The sequence below is a fragment of the Salmo salar genome, chromosome 14 (assembly GCF_965601325.2).
Source record: "Salmo salar chromosome 14, fSalSal1, whole genome shotgun sequence".
Lineage (NCBI taxonomy): Eukaryota > Metazoa > Chordata > Actinopteri > Salmoniformes > Salmonidae > Salmo > Salmo salar.
In genome coordinates this window covers 98,605,212-98,619,779 of record NC_138304.1, presented here as the reverse complement: position 1 = coordinate 98,619,779, position 14,568 = coordinate 98,605,212, and the positions used below count along the sequence as shown (strand labels likewise).

The following is a 14,568-nucleotide window of genomic DNA, read 5'->3' as shown; positions in this document are numbered from 1 at the left end:
CTAACTCTAACACTCAACCCTAACTCTAACCCACAACCCTAACTCTAACCAACAACCCTAATTCTAACCCACAGCCCTAACTCTAACCCACAACCCTAATCCACAACCCTAACTCTAACCCACAACTCTAACTCTAACCCACAACCCTAACTCTAAACCACAACCCTAACTCTAACCCACAACCCTAACACTAACCCACAACCCTAACACTAACCCACAACCCTAACTCTAACCCTCAACCCTAACTCTAACCCACAACCCTAACTCTAACCAACAACCCTAATTCTAACCCACAACTCTAACTCTACTCTAACCCACAACCCTAAGTCTAACCCAAAACTCTCTCTACTCTAACCCACAACTCTAACTCTAACCCTAACTCTAACCCACAACCCTAACTCTAAACCACAACCCTAACTCTCACCCACAACCCTAACTCTAACCCACAACCCTAACACTAACCCACAACTCTAACCCACAACCCTAACACTTACCCACAACCCTAACACTAACTCTAACACCCAACCCTACCTCTAACCCACAACCCTAACTCTAACCAACAACCCTAATTCTAACCCACAACTCTAACTCTACTCTAACCCACAACCCTAACTCTAACCCACAACCCTAATTCTAACCCAAAACTCTAACTCTACTCTAACCCACAACTCTAACTCTACTCTAACCCACAACCCTAACTCTCACCCACAACCCTAACTCTCACCCACAACCCTAACTCTAACCCGAAACCCGAAACCCTAACTCTAACCCACAACCCTAACTCTAACCCACGACCCTAACTATAACCCACAACCCTAACTATAACCCACAACCCTAACTATAACCCACAACCCTAACTCTAACCCACAAACCTAACACTGACCCACAACCCTAACTCTAACTCACAACCCTAACTCTAACTCACAACCCTAACCTTAACCCACAACCCTAACTATAACCCACAAACCTATCGCTAACCAACAACCCTAACTATAACCCACAAACCTATCGCTAACCAACAACCCTAACTCTAACCCACAACCCTAACTCTAACTCTAACCCACAACCCTAACTCTAACTCTAATCCACAACCCTAACTCTAACTCTAACCCACAACCCTAACTCTAACTCTAACCCACAACCCTAACTCTAACTCTAATCCACAACCCTAACTCTAACTCTAACCCACAACCCTAACTCTAACCCACAACCCTAACTCTAACTCTAACCCACAACCCTAACTCTAACCCACACTTACTTTTACACTTAGTGTGGTATGTTGATTCGTCTATTATGGATTTGTCTTTGCACTTATTATTGTCCTTAATACGTACTTTTTATTTGTTTATTTGTTGGGCGGTTCTCCTATTTGGCCCTCCCCTTTTCCCTTATTTTTTCCTTTGATCCCGAATCTAACCCCTAGTTCCTAATTCCCAATCCCAGTTCCTATACCTAAACCTAACCCCTAGACCCTAATACTCAACCCTAACCCCTAGTCCCTAAATCCTAAATCCCAGTCCCTCTACCCTACTTTAACCCCTAGATCTGAACACTTAAGCCCTAGGTCCCAAATCCTGATTCCCTATCCTAACCCTAATCCTAACCCCTAGACCCTTATACCTAACCCTAACCCTAAACCTAATCCTAACCCTATCCTAACCCCTAGACTCTTATACCTAACCCTAACCCTAATCCTAACCCTATCCTAACCCCTAGACCCTTATACATAACCCTAACCCTAAACCTAACCCTAATCCTAACCCCTAGACCTTTATACCTAACCCTAACCCCCAGTTCCTAAAATCCTAACCCTAATCCCCCACCCCAATCCTTAGATCCTCATGCCTAACCCTAACCCCTAGACCCCATATCTAATCCTAATTTGACCCCAACCCTGACGTTAACCCTAAACCTAACTCTAACCCTAACTCCAAATTCCCAAATCCTAACCCTAATTCCCCATCCTAACCTTAACCCTTATACCCCCTTATCTAACCCTAACCCTTGGAGCTCATATACCTAACTCTAACCCCTAGACCCTCATACCCAACCCTAACCTGGTCCCTAATCCTTAGGATTGTATTCCTGGTTCTTAACCCAGGTTTTATTTTAAATTATGATCCTGGTCCTCTTTTATTATTATTCTTCCCCCCACCCCCTTTTTTTAGACATGAAAGTATTTTTATACAAAAGTTTTACCATTTATTTTAAAAGTTTTGCCAGTGCCAGTGCACATCAGATTCGTCTGTCATTATTAAACCTAACCCTAACTCTAACCCCACAACTCTAACTCTAACCCAGAACCATAACTCTAACCCACAATCCTAACTCTAACCCACAACCCCAACCCTAACCCACAACCCCAACTCTAACTCTAACCCACAACCATAACTCTAACCCACAATCCTAACTCTAACCCACAACCCCAACCCTAACTCTAACCCACAACCATAACTCTAACCCACAGTCCTAACTCTAACCCTAACTCTAACGTACAACTCTAACCCACAACTCTAACCCTAACCCACAACCCTAACTTTAACTAACCCACAACCCTTACTCTAACCCCTAACTCTAACCCTAACTCTAACGTACAACTCTAAATTATTGAAGGAGAGTAAAAGGTGTATTCTGTATACAGATGGACAAACACTATTCCCTCTTCCACTTCCTGCTCTCCTCCCCTGTTCTACTCCCTCTTCCACTTCCTGCTCTCCTCCCCTGTTCTACTCCCTCTTCCACTTCCTGCTCTTCTCCCCTGTTCTACTCCCTCTTCCTCTCCCTGCTCTTCTCCCCTGTTCTACTCCCTCTTCCACTTCCTGCTCTTCTCCCCTGTTCTACTCCCTCTTCCTGCTCTTCTCCCCTGTTCTACTCCCTCTTCCTCTCCCTGCTCTTCTCCCCTGTTCTACTCCCTCTTCCACTTCCTGCTCTTCTCCCCTGTTCTACTCCCTCTTCCTGCTCTTCTCCCCTGTTCTACTCCCTCTTCCTCTCCCTGCTCTTCTCCCCTGTTCTACTCCCTCTTCCTCTCCCTGCTCTTCTCCCCTGTTCTACTCCCTCTTCCTCTTCCTGCTCTTCTCCCCTGTTCTACTCCCTCTTCCTGCTCTTCTCCCCTGTTCTACTCCCTCTTCCTCTCCCTGCTCTTCTCCCCTGTTCTACTCCCTCTTCCACTTCCTGCTCTTCTCCCCTGTTCTACTCCCTCTTCCTGCTCTTCTCCCCTGTTCTACTCCCTCTTCCTCTCCCTGCTCTTCTCCCCTGTTCTACTCCCTCTTCCTCTCCCTGCTCTTCTCCCCTGTTCTACTCCCTCTTCCACTTCCTGCTCTTCTCCCCTGCTCTACTCCCTCTTCCACTTCCTGCTCTTCTCCCCTGTTCTACTCCCTCTTCCTGCTCTTCTCCCCTGTTCTACTCCCTCTTCCACTTCCTGCTCTTCTCCCCTGTTCTACTCCCTCTTCCTCTCATTTACGTCATTTACATTTACGTCATTTAGCAGACGCTCTTATCCAGAGAGACTTACAAATTGGTGCATTCACCTTATGATATCCAGTGGAACAACCACTTTACAATAGTACATCTATATCCTATCCCAGGTATTCCTTAAAGAGGTGGGGTTTCAGGTGTCTCCGGAAGGTGGTGATTGACTCCGCTGTCCTGGCGTCGTGAGGGAACTTGTTCCACCATTGGGGTGCCAGAGTAGCGAACAGTTTTGACTGGGCTGAGCGGGAACTGTGCTTCCTCAGAGGTAGGGGGGCCAGCAGGCCAGAGGTGGATGAACGCAGTGCCCTTGTTTGGGTGTAGGGCCTGATCAGAGCCTGAAGGTACGGAGGTGCCGTTCCCCTCACAGCTCCGTAGCCAAGCACCTGCTCTTCTCCCCTGTTCTACTCCCTCTTCCTCTCCCTGCTCTTCTCCCCTGTTCTACTCCCTCTTCCACTTCCTGCTCTTCTCCCCTGTTCTACTCCCTCTTCCTCTCCCTGCTCTTCTCCCCTGTTCTACTCCCTCTTCCTCTCCCTGCTCTTCTCCCCTGTTCTACTCCCTCTTCCTCTTCCTGCTCTTCTCCCCTGTTCTACTCCCTCTTCCTCTCCCTGCTCTTCTCCCCTGTTCTACTCCCTCTTCCACTTCCTGCTCTTCTCCCCTGTTCTACTCCCTCTTCCTCTCCCTGCTCTTCTCCCCTGTTCTACTCCCTCTTCCTCTCCCTGCTCTTCTCCCCTGTTCTACTCCCTCTTCCTGCTCTTCTCCCCTGTTCTACTCCCTCTTCCTCTCCCTGCTCTTCTCCCCTGTCCTACTCCCTCTTCCTCTTCCTGCTCTTCTCCCCTGTTCTACTCCCTCTTCCTCTCCCTGCTCTTCTCCCCTGTTCTACTCCCTCTTCCTCTCCCTGCTCTTCTCCCCTGTTCTACTCCCTCTTCCTCTCCCTGCTCTTCTCCCCTGTTCTACTCCCTCTTCCTGCTCTTCTCCCCTGTTCTACTCCCTCTTCCACTTCCTGCTCTCCTCCCCTGTTCTACTCCCTCTTCCACTTCCTGCTCTTCTCCCCTGTTCTACTCCCTCTTCCTCTCCCTGCTCTTCTCCCCTGTTCTACTCCCTCTCCCTGCTCTTCTCCCCTGTTCTACTCCCTCTTCCTCTCCCTGCTCTTCTCCCCTGTTCTACTCCCTCTTCCACTTCCTGCTCTTCTCCCCTGTTCTACTCCCTCTTCCTGCTCTTCTCCCCTGTTCTACTCCCTCTTCCTGCTCTTCTCCCCTGTTCTACTCCCTCTTCCTCTCCCTGCCCTTCTCCCCTGTTCTACTCCCTCTTCCACTTCCTGCTCTTCTCCCCTGTTCTACTCCCTCTCCCTGCTCTTCTCCCCTGTTCTACTCCCTCTTCCTCTCCCTGCCCTTCTCCCCTGTTCTACTCCCTCTTCCACTTCCTGCTCTTCTCCCCGTGCTACTCCCTCTTCCTCTCCCTGCCCTTCTCCCCTGTTCTACTCCCTCTTCCACTTCCTGCTCTTCTCCCCTGTTCTACTCCCTCTCCCTGCTCTTCTCCCCTGTTCTACTCCCTCTTCCTCTCCCTGCTCTTCTCCCCTGTTCTACTCCCTCTTCCACTTCCTGCTCTTCTCCCCTGTTCTACTCCCTCTTCCTCTCCCTGCTCTTCTCCCCTGTTCTACTCCCTCTTCCACTTCCTGCTCTTCTCCCCTGTTCTACTCCCTCTTCCTGCTCTTCTCCCCTGTTCTACTCCCTCTTCCTCTCCCTGCTCTTCTCCCCTGTTCTACTCCCTCTTCCTCTCCCTGCCCTTCTCCCCTGTTCTACTCCCTCTTCCACTTCCTGCTCTTCTCCCCTGTTCTACTCCCTCTTCCTGCTCTTCTCCCCTGTTCTACTCCCTCTTCCTGCTCTTCTCCCCTGTTCTACTCCCTCTTCCTCTCCCTGCCCTTCTCCCCTGTTCTACTCCCTCTTCCTCTTCCTGCTCTTCTCCCCTGTTCTACTCCCTCTTCCTGCTCTTCTCCCCTGTTCTACTCCCTCTTCCTCTCCCTGCTCTTCTCCCCTGTTCTACTCCCTCTTCCTCTTCCTGCTCTTCTCCCCTGTTCTACTCCCTCTTCCTGCTCTTCTCCCCTGTTCTACTCCCTCTTCCTCTCCCTGCCCTTCTCCCCTGTTCTACTCCCTCTTCCTCTTCCTGCTCTTCTCCCCTGTTCTACTCCCTCTTCCTGCTCTTCTCCCCTGTTCTACTCCCTCTTCCTCTCCCTGCTCTTCTCCCCTGTTCTACTCCCTCTTCCTGCTCTTCTCCCCTGTTCTACTCCCTCTTCCTCTCCCTGCCCTTCTCCCCTGTTCTACTCCCTCTTCCACTTCCTGCTCTTCTCCCCTGTTCTACTCCCTCTTCCTGCTCTTCTCCCCTGTTCTACTCCCTCTTCCTCTCCCTGCCCTTCTCCCCTGTTCTACTCCCTCTTCCACTTCCTGCTCTTCTCCCCTGTTCTACTCCCTCTTCCTCTCATTTACGTCATTTACATTTACGTCATTTAGCAGACGCTCTTATCCAGAGAGACTTACAAATTGGTGCATTCACCTTATGATATCCAGTGGAACAACCACTTTACAATAGTACATCTATATCCTATCCCAGGTATTCCTTAAAGAGGTGGGGTTTCAGGTGTCTACGGAAGGTGGTGATTGACTCCGCTGTCCTGGCGTCGTGAGGGAACTTGTTCCACCATTGGGGTGCCAGAGTAGCGAACAGTTTTGACTGGGCTGAGCGGGAACTGTGCTTCCTCAGAGGTAGGGGGGCCAGCAGGTCAGAGGTGGATGAACGCAGTGCCCTTGTTTGGGTGTAGGGACTGATCAGAGCCTGAAGGTACGGAGGTGCCGTTCCCCTCACAGCGCCGTAGCCAAGCACCTGCTCTTCTCCCCTGTTCTACTCCCTCTTCCTCTTCCTGCTCTTCTCCCCTGTTCTACTCCCTCTTCCACTTCCTGCTCTTCTCCCCTGTTCTACTCCCTCTCCCTGCTCTTCTCCCCTGTTCTACTCCCTCTTCCTCTCCCTGCTCTTCTCCCCTGTTCTACTCCCTCTTCCTCTCCCTGCTCTTCTCCCCTGTTCTACTCCCTCTTCCTCTTCCTGCTCTTCTCCCCTGTTCTACTCCCTCTTCCTCTCCCTGCTCTTCTCCCCTGTTCTACTCCCTCTTCCACTTCCTGCTCTTCTCCCCTGTTCTACTCCCTCTTCCTCTCCCTGCTCTTCTCCCCTGTTCTACTCCCTCTTCCTCTCCCTGCTCTTCTCCCCTGTTCTACTCCCTCTTCCTGCTCTTCTCCCCTGTTCTACTCCCTCTTCCTCTCCCTGCTCTTCTCCCCTGTCCTACTCCCTCTTCCTCTTCCTGCTCTTCTCCCCTGTTCTACTCCCTCTTCCTCTCCCTGCTCTTCTCCCCTGTTCTACTCCCTCTTCCTCTCCCTGCTCTTCTCCCCTGTTCTACTCCCTCTTCCTCTCCCTGCTCTTCTCCCCTGTTCTACTCCCTCTTCCTGCTCTTCTCCCCTGTTCTACTCCCTCTTCCACTTCCTGCTCTCCTCCCCTGTTCTACTCCCTCTTCCACTTCCTGCTCTTCTCCCCTGTTCTACTCCCTCTTCCTCTCCCTGCTCTTCTCCCCTGTTCTACTCCCTCTCCCTGCTCTTCTCCCCTGTTCTACTCCCTCTTCCTCTCCCTGCTCTTCTCCCCTGTTCTACTCCCTCTTCCACTTCCTGCTCTTCTCCCCTGTTCTACTCCCTCTTCCTGCTCTTCTCCCCTGTTCTACTCCCTCTTCCTGCTCTTCTCCCCTGTTCTACTCCCTCTTCCTCTCCCTGCCCTTCTCCCCTGTTCTACTCCCTCTTCCACTTCCTGCTCTTCTCCCCTGTTCTACTCCCTCTCCCTGCTCTTCTCCCCTGTTCTACTCCCTCTTCCTCTCCCTGCCCTTCTCCCCTGTTCTACTCCCTCTTCCACTTCCTGCTCTTCTCCCCGTGCTACTCCCTCTTCCTCTCCCTGCCCTTCTCCCCTGTTCTACTCCCTCTTCCACTTCCTGCTCTTCTCCCCTGTTCTACTCCCTCTCCCTGCTCTTCTCCCCTGTTCTACTCCCTCTTCCTCTCCCTGCTCTTCTCCCCTGTTCTACTCCCTCTTCCACTTCCTGCTCTTCTCCCCTGTTCTACTCCCTCTTCCTCTCCCTGCTCTTCTCCCCTGTTCTACTCCCTCTTCCACTTCCTGCTCTTCTCCCCTGTTCTACTCCCTCTTCCTCTGCTCTTCTCCCCTGTTCTACTCCTCTTCCTCTCCCTGCTCTTCTCCCCTGTTCTACTCCCTCTTCCTCTCCCTGCCCTTCTCCCCTGTTCTACTCCCTCTTCCTCTTCCTGCTCTTCTCCCCTGTTCTACTCCCTCTTCCTGCTCTTCTCCCCTGTTCTACTCCCTCTTCCTGCTCTTCTCCCCTGTTCTACTCCCTCTTCCTCTCCCTGCCCTTCTCCCCTGTTCTACTCCCTCTTCCTCTTCCTGCTCTTCTCCCCTGTTCTACTCCCTCTTCCTGCTCTTCTCCCCTGTTCTACTCCCTCTTCCTCTCCCTGCTCTTCTCCCCTGTTCTACTCCCTCTTCCTCTTCCTGCTCTTCTCCCCTGTTCTACTCCCTCTTCCTGCTCTTCTCCCCTGTTCTACTCCCTCTTCCTCTCCCTGCCCTTCTCCCCTGTTCTACTCCCTCTTCCTCTTCCTGCTCTTCTCCCCTGTTCTACTCCCTCTTCCTGCTCTTCTCCCCTGTTCTACTCCCTCTTCCTCTCCCTGCTCTTCTCCCCTGTTCTACTCCCTCTTCCTGCTCTTCTCCCCTGTTCTACTCCCTCTTCCTCTCCCTGCCCTTCTCCCCTGTTCTACTCCCTCTTCCACTTCCTGCTCTTCTCCCCTGTTCTACTCCCTCTTCCTGCTCTTCTCCCCTGTTCTACTCCCTCTTCCTCTCCCTGCCCTTCTCCCCTGTTCTACTCCCTCTTCCACTTCCTGCTCTTCTCCCCTGTTCTACTCCCTCTTCCTCTCATTTACGTCATTTACATTTACGTCATTTAGCAGACGCTCTTATCCAGAGAGACTTACAAATTGGTGCATTCACCTTATGATATCCAGTGGAACAACCACTTTACAATAGTACATCTATATCCTATCCCAGGTATTCCTTAAAGAGGTGGGGTTTCAGGTGTCTACGGAAGGTGGTGATTGACTCCGCTGTCCTGGCGTCGTGAGGGAACTTGTTCCACCATTGGGGTGCCAGAGTAGCGAACAGTTTTGACTGGGCTGAGCGGGAACTGTGCTTCCTCAGAGGTAGGGGGGCCAGCAGGTCAGAGGTGGATGAACGCAGTGCCCTTGTTTGGGTGTAGGGACTGATCAGAGCCTGAAGGTACGGAGGTGCCGTTCCCCTCACAGCGCCGTAGCCAAGCACCTTGCTCTTCTCCCCTGTTCTACTCCCTCTTCCTCTTCCTGCTCTTCTCCCCTGTTCTACTCCCTCTTCCACTTCCTGCTCTTCTCCCCTGTTCTACTCCCTCTCCCTGCTCTTCTCCCCTGTTCTACTCCCTCTTCCTCTCCCTGCTCTTCTCCCCTGTTCTACTCCCTCTTCCTCTCCCTGCTCTTCTCCCCTGTTCTACTCCCTCTTCCTCTTCCTGCTCTTCTCCCCTGTTCTACTCCCTCTTCCACTTCCTGCTCTTCTCCCCTGTTCTACTCCCTCTTCCACTTCCTGCCCTTCTCCCCGTTCTACTCCCTCTTCCTCTCCCTGCCCTTCTCCCCTGTTCTACTCCCTCTTCCTCTCCCTGCTCTTCTCCCCTGTTCTACTCCCTCTTCCTGCTCTTTCTCCCCCCTGTTCTACTCCCTCTTCCACTTCCTGCTCTTCTCCCCTGTTCTACTCCCTCTTCCACTTCCTGCTCTTCTCCCCGTTCTACTCCCTCTTCCTCTCCCTGCCCTTCTCCCCTGTTCTACTCCCCTCTTCCTGCTCTTCTCCCCTGTTCTACTCCCTCTTCCTGCTCTTCTCCCCTGTTCTACTCCCTCTTCCTCTCCCTGCCCTTCTCCCCTGTTCTACTCCCTCTTCCTGCTCTTCTCCCCTGTTCTACTCCCTCTTCCTGCTCTTCTCCCCTGTTCTACTCCCTCTTCCTCTCCCTGCTCTTCTCCCCTGTTCTACTCCCTCTTCCTGCTCTTCTCCCCTGTTCTACTCCCTCTTCCTCTCCCTGCCCTTCTCCCCTGTTCTACTCCCTCTTCCTCTCCCTGCCCTTCTCCCCTGTTCTACTCCCTCTTCCTGCTCTTCTCCCCTGTTCTACTCCCTCTTCCTGCTCTTCTCCCCTGTTCTACTCCCTCTTCCTCTCCCTGCCCTTCTCCCCTGTTCTACTCCCTCTTCCTGCTCTTCTCCCCTGTTCTACTCCCTCTTCCTCTCCCTGCTCTTCTCCCCTGTTCTACTCCCTCTTCCTCTCCCTGCTCTTCTCCCCTGTTCTACTCTCTCTTCCTCTCCTGCGTTAGTGTGTGTGAGTGTCCTACCGTGGTGTTCTCGTCGCTGGGTGTGGGTGTCTCTCGGGGGATGGCGTCTGGTGACTCTGGGCCACCCTGCTCTGCCACTACAACCATGTTAGATTGACAGCTGTCAGGACAAAGCCACAACTAAAACAAATATTTTATTTGCTGAAAGTAAAGGAACTCTTACAGTGGCACAAACACACATAATACAGTAATACACTCACTGGCTTTGCGAGCCTTGCGGGCGAGAGCAACAGCCAACTCATTCTGCACCTGCAGAGACAGAACATACACAATCAGTATGGCAGCTCATTTCAGACACACACACACACACACACACACACACACACACACACACACACACACACACACACACACACACACACACACACACACACACAACTAACCGTGGAGGTGAGCCTATCTAATGCTTTCATCTGGAGAAAGCTGTCCCCACAGATATCTCTGTTTCCCTCTGAGTCCTCCTCAGACCTAAAACACAAACACACACCATTAGTTTTCCAGTCTTCTCTTCATGTCTCTCTACTGGTCTCTACTGCTCTCTACTGCTCTCTACTGGTCTCAACTGGTCTTAACTGGTCTCTACTGCTCTCTACTGCTCTCTACTGGTCTCTACTGGTCTCTATTGCTCTCTGCTGGTCTCTACTGCTCTCTACTGGTCTCTACTGGTCTCTACTGCTCTCTACTGGTCTCTACTGCTCTCTACTGGTCTCTACTGCTCTCTACTGCTCTCTATTGGTCTCTACTGGTCTCTACTGGTCTCTACTGCTCTCAACTGCTCTCTACTGTCTCAACTGCTCTCTACTGGTCTCTACTGGTCTCTACTGGTCTCTACTGCATCTACTGATCTCTACTGTATCTACTGGTCTCTACTGTCTTTACTGTCTCTACTGCTTCTACTGGTCTCTCTGCTGGTGTCTCTACTGGTCTCTACTAGTCTCTCTGCTGGGTGTCTCTACTGGTCTCTACCGGTCTCTGCTCTCCACAGGTCTCTACTGGTCTCTGCTCTCTACTGGTCTCTACTGGTCTCTACTGGTCTCTACTGGTCTCTATTGGTCTCTACTGCTCTCAACTGGTCTCTACTGTCTCTACTGGTCTCTACTGTCTCTACTGGTCTCTACTGTCTCTACTGTCTCAACTGCATCTACTGATCTCTACTGTATCTACTGGTCTCTACTGGTCTCTACTGTCTCAACTGCATCTACTGATCTCTACTGTATCTACTGGTCTCTACTGGTCTCTACTGTCTTTACTGTCTCTACTGCTTCTACTGGTCTTTCTGTTGGGTCTCTCTGCTGGGTGTCTCTACTGGTCTCTGCTCTCTACTGGTCTCTACTGGTCTCTACTGGTCTCTACTGCTCTCTGCTCTCCACTGGTCTCTACTGGTGTCTCTGCTGGGTGTCTCTACTGGTCTCTCTGCTGGGTGTCTCTACTGGTCTCTCTGCTGGTCTCTGCTGGTCTCTCTGCTGGTCTCTACTGCACAAGACTGCTTGTCTTTTTGTCTTCCTAAAACAGGAAACAGCACCTCGTTCTCCCTCTTCTCTCTTTCTCTCTCTCCCTCCCTGCCTCTGTGTGTGTGTGCGCCATGTGTGTGTGCGCCATGTGCGCGACATGCCTATGTGTGTGTATAAACAGCACAGTGTTTTAGGGTAAACTAATCTCAGTGCCCTCAGGCCTCTGATGTAATGTGTTTGTTTATCTCTCTCACTGTAACACACACACACACACACACACACACACACACACACACCTTCCCAGACTAATTTGTATATAATTTGAATTTTATCTCTGGCTTCAGTGCAATGGTTGCAGAGGAGGAAGTGTGTGTGTGTATCTGTGTGTGTGAGAGTGATCTGATAAACCATGATGGATGCAGTAACAGGACAGGTAGTGATAGCATCACACTCTCTCTTTCTTTTCCTCCCTCTATCCCTCCCTCCCACAATTTCTACTTCCTGACTACACAGAAGAGGACAAGGCGAGGGGGGGAGAGGAAGGGGGGAGGAAGGGGGAGAGGAGGAGGGAGGGGAAGAGAGGAAGGGGGGAGAGGAGGAGGGAGGGGAAGAGAGGAAGGGGAGGAGAGGGAAGGGGGGAGAGGAGAGGAAGGGGAGGACGGGGGGAGGAGGGGAGGAAGGGGAGGAGAGGATGGGGGGAGGAGAGGATGGGGGAGGAGAGGATGGGGGAGGCGAGGAAGGGGGAGGGGACGAGAGGAAGGAGGAGGAGAGGAAGGGGGAGGAGAGGAGAGGAAGGGGGAGGAGGAGAGGAGAGGAAGGTGGAGGAGAGGAGAGGAAGGGGGAGGAGAGGAAGGGGAGGATGGGGAGGGGAGGAAGGAGAGGAAGGTGAGGACGGGGGAGGAGAGGAAGGGGAGGACGGGGAGAGGAAGGGGGAGGAGAGGAAGGGGAGGATGGGGAGGGGAGGAGAGGAGAGGAAGGGGAGGACGGGGAGGAGAGGAAGGGGAGGAAGGGGAGAGGAGAGGAAGGGGAGGACGGGGAGAGGAAGGGGGAGGAGAGGAAGGGGAGGACGGGGAGAGGAAGGGGGAGGAGAGGGAAGGGGAGGACGGGGAGAGGAAGGAGGAGGAGAGGAAGGGGAGGACGGGGAGAGGAAGGAGGAGGAGAGGAAGGGGAGGAAGGGGGAGGAGAGGAAGGGGAGGACGGGGGAGAGGAAGGGGGAGGAGAAGGGGGGGCCTAGGGATCTATCGCTCCTCCTCTGTCTTTGTCCCTTCCGCTTCTCCCCTCCCCTCCCCTTCCTCTTCTCCCCTCCCCTTCCGCTTCTCCCCTCCCCTTCCTCTCCTCCCCTCCCCTTCCTCTTCTCCCCTCCCCTTCCGCTTCTCCCCTCCCCTCCCCTTCCTCTCCTCCCTCCCCTTCCTCTTCTCCCCTCCCCTTCCTCTCCTCCCCTTCCGCTTCTCCCCTCCCCTTCCGCTTCTCCCCTCCCCTCCCCTTCCGCTTCCTCTCCTCCCCTCCCCTTCCTCTCCCTCCCCTCCCCTTCCTCTTCTCCCCTCCCCTTCCTCTCCTCCCCTCCCCTTCCGCTTCTCCCCTCCCCTCCCCTTCCTCTCCTCCCCTCCCTCCTTCCTCCCCTCCCCTCCCCTTCCTCTTCTCCCCTCCCCTTCCGCTTCTCCCCTTCCTCCCCTCCCCTCCCCTTCCTCTCCTCCCCTCCCCTTCCTCTCCTCCCCTTCCTCTTCTCCCCTCCCCTTCCTCTTCTCCCCTCCCCTTCCTCCTCCTCCCCCCCGCCCTTCCTCTTCTCCCCTCCCCTTCCTCTCCTCCCCTCCCCTTCCGCTTCTCTCTCATCAGAAGTGATCAACTCTCTCCCTTTCCCTCTGTCCCCTCTTTCTCCCGTTCTCTCTCCTCTCCCCCTCTTCTCTTACTCTTTATCCTCCCCCTCTCTCTCTCCTCTCCCCCATTCTGTCCTCTCTCCTCTCTCTAAGTGACAGATTGAGTTCAGCATTGAAGCCACAGCAGTTCAAGGCCGACCGAGGTACTGCAGGCGATGTTAGCAGAAATCAGGGTAGAATACCCCATTATAGTGAATAGAAAAATAGCAATCTTATCTTAAACCCATAACCATGTGTGTGAGGTGTATACTTAAGATTCAAAGTAGATTTGTTTAAGACTACATTGTGACCCTGATTTAGCCCACTGCAGTAAAAGTTTATACAATTTAATTTGGCTTCAATGCACTATTGAGTCTTCACATAGGAATTTACATTTTTAAATTTTAGTCATTTAGCAGACGCTCTTATCCAGAGCGACTTACAGTAGTGAATGCATACATTTAATTTTATTTTTTTTATTTTTTTTGTACTGGCCCTCCGTGGGAATCGAACCCACAACGCTGGTGTTGCACACACCATGCTGGCATTGCAAACACCATGCTCTACCAACTGAGCCACAGGGAATGAATGGTATCATGTGATCGATGGCTTTGTCCATTCATATATACAGTCCCTGGCGTAGCTAACACCCAACCCCCAGAGGTGGAGCCCCCCAGATAGCATATGAACACGCCATAAGCCATTAATTATCGATTTTTTAAATACAGGAAATTTGCTTAAAATCTGCACAATTTTCACCCAGCACATGGCAAAATGTGTAGAATAGCAGAAAATTAGCTCAGGGATTCTTGTCCGGCAGGGAAAACTTTTTTTTATAGCTGAAAATGTTGATTTTGTTGCCTTATTTGAGCTTATTTGAATTTACATTTAGGGTAAATTTATCGGGAAAATATTTTGTTTTGGGCAATTTTCGAAATACAATATTATTAATTTCAATGTTGGCGCTATGCCTGGAAATGTCCTTGTCTGAAGCAAAGGATCCACAAATTAAACTCTGCAACAACATACACAATCCAATTAGTTGCATTTCCTGAAAAAACTAAACATGTGGTTGTTCCTTTACATGCTGTGATAGCTGACACTTTGGTCTATCAAAATATATACTTAAAAATTGTGTTAATATTAAGATAAATATTTGTGGGAAAAAAGTTGAGATTGTCTCATCTTTCAAGAATCCCTGAGCTCTAAAAACAACAACATTTTCTCTCAGCCTTATGGCAAATTGTGTCAAATAGCATGAGATTAGCTATAAAACTGAAAATGTTTCTGTCTGCCCCAGGCCAAAAAGATATAATT

At 51.6% G+C, this 14,568-nt stretch overlaps 1 protein-coding gene across 1 annotated transcript in view; it reads right to left on the bottom strand.

Moving 5' to 3' along the window:
• Window positions 1-10,446, bottom strand: part of LOC106570585 (rap guanine nucleotide exchange factor 5) — a 73,468-nt gene extending 63,022 nt beyond the window's left edge. The window contains exons 1-3 of the mRNA XM_082961296.1: window positions 10,331-10,446; window positions 10,148-10,196; window positions 9,948-10,024 (exon numbers count right to left, since the gene is read on the bottom strand). Coding sequence (XP_082817422.1) covers window positions 9,948-10,024; window positions 10,148-10,196; window positions 10,331-10,360 — 156 coding nt within the window. The 5' untranslated portion in view covers window positions 10,361-10,446. The remainder of the gene's footprint in view (window positions 1-9,947; window positions 10,025-10,147; window positions 10,197-10,330) is intronic.
• Window positions 10,447-14,568: the final 4,122 nt, after the last annotated feature.